The sequence below is a fragment of the Phoca vitulina genome, unplaced genomic scaffold (genome assembly GCF_004348235.1).
Source record: "Phoca vitulina isolate PV1807 unplaced genomic scaffold, GSC_HSeal_1.0 scaffold11, whole genome shotgun sequence".
NCBI lineage: Eukaryota > Metazoa > Chordata > Mammalia > Carnivora > Phocidae > Phoca > Phoca vitulina.
In genome coordinates, this window is record NW_022589714.1 from 45,208,696 (window position 1) to 45,218,204 (window position 9,509).

Consider the following 9,509-nt stretch of genomic DNA (forward strand, 5'->3'; position numbering starts at 1 on the left):
CCAAAATCTAGTAATTATGATCCCACACAAAGCTGGTTCAGAAAGGCAGAAAGGGAAGTGGCCACATCTGAAATCACAGATCTTAGAACTGGAACAGATCTTAAGGGCCTCTGGTCCTCCCCCAACCCTCTGACACGTTAGTAGGGCTAATTTCAGGGATGAGGCAGATGAGACCCAAAGAAGGGATGAACTTAAGTGACACCACCTGCGATGTCAGTGCTGTACTTCCTGCCCCACAACCCCTCACTGAACAACACAGCCTAGATTTTCAGACAGGATACTGATTTTAAATAGACCAGTGAAAGGACCCAGGTGCCCACATTTCATTCAATACTCATATCACATTTCCCCAAGCACCCCCTTCTCATACCAGCCACAACACCCAATCAGATGATGTCACAAGTTTGAATTTGGAAAACAGGTTCACTGTAATGTCCACATACTCACCCTGGCAGCAACTGAAAGGCTCCACAGAAAGGCTTTACAAACATCCCCACCCTGCACCCTTGCCAGTTCTCGAATCCACCAGAACGTCCAGAACCTAAGTGCCACGGGGGAAGGGATCACATCTATCTCATTCAAAATTATATTCCTGGTGCCTGGCACATGGTAGGAGCTGGATAAATACAAGTTGAATGGATGCAGGAGGAGGGCCCACGCTCTATCTCATACCTTCCCCCTCCCTGCTCCCTAGGCCTACAGATGTCACAACTGCTGATTTTGCCCAGAAATGTCCCTTTCCACTGCTGCAAGCCCTACCCTCCTCCACCTGGGGTGAGCAGCAGGATCTGCAGAGTTGGGGGCTACAATTCTGGGCCTGAAGCCCTAGAGACAACTGCTCACTGGAGCATCCCTGGGACCATAGGAAGCACCATGGGACCTAATTTGAGAAGCTCAAAGCAAAGTCTCTCTCATAGAGCAGGAATATCCTCCTAGCATTGCACAAATGGCAATTTCTGGGCCACTGAAGCGTAAGCCCATTTAGCACTATGAATTCAGACAAAGAATCTTGTTCTCACCCCACAAGAGTCCCGTGGATTTGTAAACATGCGATCAAACACAAAATCCATGTTTGCCATCTTCATCGCTGCCCTGAAATAAAGATGGAAAAACACAATTCAATACACCAGATGTATGGAAAGCTGAGGCTGAGACGAAAAGGTAGAACAGTGCATGTCAGGGGAGGGCAGAGGTGGGGAATGTCAGCAAACCTGTTTAAGAAGAAGACTCCTCGGATCATCTCGTAGGGATTGGCCCGGGTCCGAGCTCGCCGCATCTCCTCCCCATCCAGGACATCAAACACACTCTGCCCAAAGAGAATCAGAACCTCGAGGTGAGCATCACTCTCCAGGATGGGACAGGGGACTTAAGAGCTTGAGGAGCCCAACTTAGCCCTGGAAGAGCTACAATACTGCTGCATCCCAGCTCTGAAGTGACCAGTTGTGTGACCCTAGACAAATTGCTCAATCTCTCTGACCCTCAACCACCTCACCTGTGAAGTGGTAAGAAATAAATAAATAAATAAAATGTAAGCACGTCCCTGCAAAGTGGTTAATAAATGGCACCTGTGGGTAGGCACAGAGTCACCTGTTGGCATCACAAATCCTCAGAGCAAATCTGTCTCTCCACTCCAGCAGCAACTTTCCAAGGGACCAGAGTACTGATATTAAGGCTCACTCAGAGGGCAAAGCAAACCAAGACCAGTGTTTTGTGATGGCACCTACCCACACAGTAGGGATCCCTTTTCCCTTCTCCAATTTTCTCCCTGAGAAAAAAAAAAGCCTCACTTCACCTGAGTTCCAGTCACCTTAAGGATATTCCCAACCCTCTGCCTGCAAAAAAAATTAATTTGGTGAGGCTGGGCTGAGGCTTCTTCTCCAACCCATTTCTTCCTCAGAGTTTCCCTGGCTCATCCTGGGCAATGTACTTCCTGACACAAACTCACACCAAAAGCTATCAAGGAGAGACTAACATTTGCCCAGTGTGTTAGGAGCTTCACACTGACTATCCCATTTAATTCTCACAACAATCCCGGGAAGTATTTTCTCCCCATTTTACAGATGAGGAACTCAAATTCAGAGCAGCTAAAGCAACTGGCCCAAGGTCACACAGCAAGAAAGTTACAAAACAAGGATGTGAATTCAGGTCTATCTGACACTAAAGAATGATTCCAAACCTTTCACTAAGCCAGGCCCCCTCAGGACCGTGATGAACCGACCCACTGAGGTTAAGTGGAGCCTTTCCTGGCTACTGACCACAGGGACAGCACAACACTACAAGGCCCCAGGAAAAAGGATACATTGGAGAAATGTAGCAAGCCACACATCTCACATTTCGGAGAAAAATCTTAGCTAAACTTTAGCCCCCCCAACCCCCAACCAATTTAAAAGAACTAGAAGAGCCCAGCACATGCCCTCACACAAGGTTTTCCAGCCCAGCTCTAGCCACAGGCCTTACCTTACACTGCAACACACTGTGAAGCAGCTCTTCCCCACAAAACTCTGTCTCGTCTTCAATAACCATCTTTCTCTACAGAAAGAAGAAAATAATCGATAATGACCACGTATGATTGCAGTTGGGGGAATGAATAGAGAAACGAGGGTTCTAAGTGAGTAGAGCAAGAAGGGGCTTGAGTCTCTGCCAAGAACATCAATCCCTGAGGGGCGGGAAAGAGAAAATCCTAAATCCCTCTGGCTATGCTCCAGATGGCTGTGAGATGAAGCAGCCCCCTGGGTGCTCTGACTAGAGCACCATATGGATACAAGACTCATGAATGCTGAGGCTGAGAAAAGCAAACAGGAAGGAAACATTCAAGCTGTCTGCCCCCAGAGCATGGAGGCAGAAGGATGGAAACTGCCCTAAATGACAGAAACCGGTCCTTCAACCAGGAAGCCTCCTGATCTGTGAGGGCTACAACTGTAGGGCACCAGGCACTGACCTGGTAGCATCAGAGATAACAAGGGCTCAAGAGACCCTCACAGGGGTGTCAAATCCAACCTCATGGCTGAGTGAGGCTATCTCTAAACAAATGATGTTCAAACTTGGGTGTTCTCAAGTTTTACATATTTCAAAACCACTGAGGACCCCAAAGAGCTTTTGTTTATGTGGGGGATATATACATATCAACATTATTAGAAACTGAGACCATTCTTATTTATTCAGTGTAAAAGAATGCATTATGTTAACATAAATAACATATTTTTATGAAAAATAACTATATTTCCCCAAAAGACTTTTAATGAGAAGAGTGGCACTGTTTTTCATTTTTACAAAGCTCTTACTATCTGGCTTAATATAAGATGGCTAGAATCTCCTCTCTGCATTTGCATTCAACTGGTAGTGATATAGCCTCTGGAAGACTCCACTGGACACTTGTGACAGAATGAGTGAAAAAAAGCAAGTAACTTTCCAGTACCATTATGAAAATAACTTTGACCCTGTAGAGCCCTTGAAAGGGTCTTGGGAGATCCCCAGGGGGCCCTACACTTTGAGAACTGCTCTCTAGACCATACTGATTTGGTAGCTATGTACTTTATTCTTAGTTTTCCAGAAGGAGATTAAACAAATTCCCTCTGTAAAAACTCCCTCATTATTTTCAGAGGACAGGGACAGTGTCTTTTCATCTACCTGGAACAGTGCCCAGCAGTGACCAGAATATACACAAATGTATAATCTACTCTAAAAAGCATCCATGAGGAAGACAGAAGTTATGCATTTTGTGCTGCCTTGCAAGTTAAATGACTAGGAGAAAAAAACCCTGTCACATCTCCCAGGGGCATATCTGTAAAACCCTTGACACACCATCTTGACAAAACTTTATTCTTGCCAGAATGGTCAGATTCACATTTTTCTTAAACTATGAGTATACATACATACACACTGGACTCAAGAAGAAAAGTCAGGAGGTAAGTGCCAAGAATTCAGGGTACATTTTCCTGAAATCCTACCTTTCCCACAACCATCCAATCGCTCATTTCCTGAGTGTCAGGAATTTCAGTGGTACATTCTGGAAACCATGACACCTGCTCACAGGCACTGGGCTACAAACAAAAAAGAGGCAAGTCAGTCAGGGAAGATGGCCCCTCAGGGCTATGCCCCAACTTGCCAGGGCTTCCCCAAAACAATCAAAAGGGACTCAGACAGATGGAAGGGCCTGGGAAGCTGAGGCCAAATGTGCTGGTCAGACATGAGAACTGAGCCAGGACACTGAAGGTTAACTTTGGAAGGCCAGATACAGTTCTAGTTTGAATCTTCAGCAACTTCCCAAACTTCAAAGTTTCTTTCATTTGTTCCAATATTATTTCATAAATAGGTACTGTGGGCTAAGTACTCAGAATGCAGTTAAAAAGACATGGTCCTTGACCCAGGGGCCTACAATCATAGCACTGGGGACACAGAGAAGTACACACAGGATATAAGTCTATGAAAAGGTAATTATACCAGGAAGACCCAATGGCAATGAGTCTCACCTCCTGATGCCTTTCAAAGTGTTATTCACAAATAGGATTCCTTGCCTATTTATTCCCAGGGCAGAAACTGGCATCTCAATGGTGCTTTCTCTTAATTTTTGAATTACATTACACATTAGAAATATCTGCAGTCTTTTTTTTTTTTTTAAAGACTTTATTTATTGTTAAGTAATCTCTACACCCAACATGGAGCTCAAACTCACAACCCTAAGATCAAGAGTTGCATGCTCCATCAACTTAGCTAGCCAAGCATCCCTCTGCTGTTCTTTTAAAAAGTACTGATAGATAACAAGGCCTCACCCTCAGAGTATATGACTCTGTCAGTCTGAGGCAGAAACTGGGTATAATCACATTTTTTAGAAGACCCCAGATGATTCTAAGGTGCAGCCAGGACTATGTTCACTGAGCTAGAGACATGGATTATAAAACCTAAACAGGTGACTAACCTGCATGGCAGCTCTACACCCTGCCTCCCAAGCAAGTGTGGAGAAGAGATTCACCATTGCAAATTGAAGCAATGTGATCAAAGGTAATATTACATGCTCTGAAAGGCATAAAATGGTAACACAATGCAAGGTCTTGAGGGCAAGCCAACCATCAACAACAGAGAAAAAGTTTAAAAATTTACGGAAGCCCTTTTGTCAATGAATCTGGCAGTGAATCATGGCTCCCCCCACCCCCCACCCTCAGTCAAATCCATCACCTTTAACAACTTATAAATGGTTATAAGTTATAAACTCTATGGGGAAGAAAGCGCATGTACACTTGGGATGTCCCTTTGGAGAGAATAATCCAGACTCAATCTCCCCATAGAAGCGTGAACATCAAGAGCAAAAATGGACTGCAAAGTGGACTCTGTCTGAAGGGTCAAACCTTGCACTCTAAAATCCTGCGCTGCAGAAGCCACCAGGCACTTCCTCTGCAGTGACTCCAGGACTGGACAGTCACCTGAGGCGACCCAGACTCATCTCCCTTAAAGAAGTGGATACCAACTAATAGTTAAGCCAAACTCGTAACCAAGAAATAGGGCATCTTTTGTAGGAGAAAAACTGATTCACGGTAAATGATAATTAGGAGAGCCCTGCCTCAAAAAGGGATTTCAATAGCCTGTCTCCATTAAAAGTAGAGATTTTATAGGTGAATTTGAGATTCTGAGTTTAGCTAAGTTAATTCTAATTCTGCCCCACTATGAGGATCAGGATTCTTTACTGGTTTTCATACAAATGAGGACACGAAAAGCACCATGAATTTCTGAGGTAAAAACCAATCACAAATATTTACCCTATTCTGCACTGTCTCATCTGCTATTCTGCTGGTCTCGACTCCCCACAACTACAAGGCAACACAGCAGGACCACCACCAGAAGCCATTAGCTCCTGGCTTGTCAGCATCTTACTCTGAAGGCTTATTAGGCTTTTATCATGTGCAATTCATGGGAGTTCTTTCCTGAACTGGAACATCAGAGAGACAAATAAAATATCAATTCTCCAGAGTTCAGAGCACATGTGAAGCTCAACTACACCAGCTACGTAGAAGACGAGACATTTGTGTTCTATTTTCTCTAGTTTCAACTCTATAATGGCAATATTTCATCATTATTTTTGTTTCATTATACCCACTTTGAATCCTCTGTGAAATAAGATAGGACATATATAAATGAATAAAAATAAAATCTCAACATCATCTGTGCCATGAAAAAGGATAGGAGTCTCTTTTGGTAGTTGGGGTTAAAACAAACTGGTATCCAAGCAGATAAGCAGACTAAACCCACAAGAGGAAAGCTATGCAGTACAAACACACACCTACATAGAGCTGGGGTGCCATAAACCTGTAGAGGTGCAGGACATTAGAGGGCACCTAATCCAGTCATTCACCCAATGGGAGAGCGGGTCCTCATTCAACCCCTTTGAAGCCTTTCAGCAGAGGGAACTCATTACCTTGTGAGGTACCTTAGCCACTAGTGGAAAGGTGTATCTATTTATTAAAGTCCTTTCTGGAGCCAAACTCTGCCTTCCAGCATCTTCTACCCACTGGTCTTTAATAGAAAACAAATCCACACCCTAGCATATCTCCCCCAGTATCTTTCTCCTGTTTCCATTCCAGACATCTGCAGTACCTTCCATGTAAAAACTCAGTTCTAATTCCCACTGCCTCTGGAGACTTCTAGTTTGTTAACATGGCTACTTAAACCATGCATATGAAAACACAAGTTGGCTTTCCTGTCTCCTCCTCCCCTCACCAGTTACCTCTGGCTCATCTCGCCAGTCCACATTCAGCTCTTGATCAAAGCCTTGCAGTGTCAGACCCAAGCCTCTTCGACCTTTCTGATTAGAGGCCTCAACGATGTCCTTCCGACCCTGGCTGTATTTACCCAATCCTTCACCTTCCCTGAAGCCCATCTTGGCCTGAAAAAGAGACAAAATAAGAGCATTTATATAAATAAACAGATAATAATGGAGCACTTATATAAACAAACATTTACTCAGCCCCTACCATGTGTCAGATATTATGCTAAAGTCTGAGAAACAGAGGAGTAAGGCTGGAAGTTTTCCATCTAGCCTAATGAAGAAAATAAGCATAAATAAGTAACTGCAGTTTAACTGTGGGCCCAGTGGCTATCTACTCTGGAGGTGAAAGTCTAGGGCAACCAGAAGTTGGATAAATGAGAAGGCACCTCATAGCTGTAATTAAAAGCACCAAGAGCACTTAATGAATCTCATTGGACATCTGCACAACTACCCTTCCAATTAATTTGTCTGATTAAGTGAAAAGTAGATCTAGAGTTGAGTTGATAAAGAGAACATAATTTACAATGGAACTGCTTCAAGCAGCAACTCTACCTTATCCTCAGCCACTCAAATAACCTTATTAGGTAAAGACAATGAGGGCTTGCAGGAGCCCACTTAATCAAGATATTAACTGAAAACTCACTTCATGTAAAATTGAGGTATGGACCATAAGTACCATAAGTACCATAAGTACCATAAGATACTGGACAGAAACTTTCTTTTTTTTCTTTTTTGAGGCGGGGGGGGTGGGGGAGAGGGAGAGAGAGAATCCCAAGCAGGCTCCACGCCCAGCACAGAGCCCAATGCGGGGCTCAGTCTCACGACCCTGAGATCATGACCTGAGCTGAAACCAAGAGTCAGACACTTAACTGATTGAGCCACCCAGGCGCCCTGGGAACATTTTTTTAAATGTCACAACTGTCCATAAGCTCATACTAAACTCTAGAGTCACTGGGCCCAGTTATATACCCCCAAAATCAGAGACCCAAATCCCAAACCCCAAGGATCCTTGTCTGATAAAATAACTCCAATCCTAAGAAAATGTAATCCCCCCTTGAAGGTCTATATTCCCTTTGGAAGGGGCATTACCAACTCAAGAGTTGGACAGAATTCCTATAGTAGCCATAAATCTCTCCCCAGGTCAAAAAGGCTGACTGAGGGGTACCCTCTCTTTCTTTGCCCCCGCCCTCCCACTCTCTCTCTCAAATAAATAAATAAATCTTTAAAAACAAAAACAAAAGTCACAAACCTCCCCATTGTCCACTTCCCCAAAATTTGTGGCCCCCAAACTAGAATCCTATGACCTCAGAAGTGGCAGTTCTCATTCTTAAATGAATCCAAAAGAAAATGGAGGAGTTAAATACCTATAATATTAAAGCTAGCCAGAAAGCAAACTTGGATTTCCCTAACCTTTGTGCACTTACACTGAAGTTTGATCAGGAAAGCGAGCAGGTCTTCCTAGTCACTTTCCTTCTTCTGGTATATCAATGGGGTATAGAATTTGGGAAGGAAAACTGGACCTTCTTTTCAAAGTCATATAAAAGATTGTACTACTCTCATTTATTTTGGGCACTCAGGAGTGAGCAGGATTTTAGTCATTTCTCTTGAGATCATTCACTAGAGCAAAAACTCACATCATGAAGCATCTTTACCCAACCACACATGTCCATGTGCAGGGAAGTACGTTCACGTGTACTCATGGTAAGCTTTCATTACTAAGGAGACCAAAGGGTGATCCAGCTCTGGACAAGACAGGACAAGTAGGCCTGCACAGCCACTTCCCATGGATGATTCAGATGTGACAGATATTTCTATTAAGGGGGCCACACACTCTACTAAATTTCAGTAGCTGGAAAGCAGAGGAAAAACTCATGCCATAGCTTTTCTTCTTTTCACACCAATACAATTTCCCTTCTCTTATTCTGCTGGTGGAGCTTTAGAAACCCAACCCAAGCACTGACATACCATAAGCTTCTGGGAGACACTATTATACATGGAATAGCGAGAAGAAGTTCCCTCCACAAGGGAGTCTGCTTTGAATGCATCGTCAAAAGAGTCAGAGCTATGTTGCTTCCCCTCAGTCTCACTGTCAGACCCACTTAGGCTCGTGGTAGATGCTGGAAAAGAAAAAAAAAGAAAATGCTCAGGTGAGTTTAGGGCACCAAGTATCCTCAAGAAGTCCAAGTTTCATTTATTCAACTAGTGTTCAGTATATGCATTACATACATCAACTTCATAAAATGACCCAGGGTTAACTGTATTCTCTACCTCTTACTATGTTATCTTGGGCAAGTCACTAAAAGTTCCTAATGGTACCTGACACACGATGGGAGCTCAAAATATCAGGTGTCCTGTCCCACCCTTTCAATTTTTCTCCTATAAAACTGAGACGGTAATACCTACCTCATGGGTTTGTATGAAAATGAAATAATGTGTTTGAAAGTACACCGTCAAATATAAAATGCATTTATTGAAGATACGATTGTTATTTCTGCTGCTTATTATTTGAACATCAACTTCCAAACATGGATACCTAGCTCCATTTTCAACAATTCTTTTTTTTTTTTTTAAGATTTTATTTATTTATTTGACAGAGAGAGACACAGTGAGAGAGGGAACACAAGCAGGGGGAGTAGGAGAGGGAGAAGCAGGCTTCCCCGCGAAGCAGGGAGCCCGATGCGGGACTCGATCCCAGGACCCTGGGATCATGACCTGAGCCGAAGGCAGACGCTTAACAACTGAGCCACCCAGG

At 43.6% G+C, this 9,509-nt stretch overlaps 1 protein-coding gene across 1 annotated transcript in view; it reads right to left on the bottom strand.

Moving 5' to 3' along the window:
- Positions 1–9,509, bottom strand: part of CMTR1 (cap methyltransferase 1) — a 49,695-nt gene that overhangs the window by 29,478 nt on the left and 10,708 nt on the right. The window contains exons 3-8 of the mRNA XM_032409897.1: positions 8,723–8,874; positions 6,716–6,874; positions 3,948–4,040; positions 2,458–2,529; positions 1,212–1,306; positions 1,020–1,092 (exon numbers count right to left, since the gene is read on the bottom strand). Coding sequence (XP_032265788.1) covers positions 1,020–1,092; positions 1,212–1,306; positions 2,458–2,529; positions 3,948–4,040; positions 6,716–6,874; positions 8,723–8,874 — 644 coding nt within the window. The remainder of the gene's footprint in view (positions 1–1,019; positions 1,093–1,211; positions 1,307–2,457; positions 2,530–3,947; positions 4,041–6,715; positions 6,875–8,722; positions 8,875–9,509) is intronic.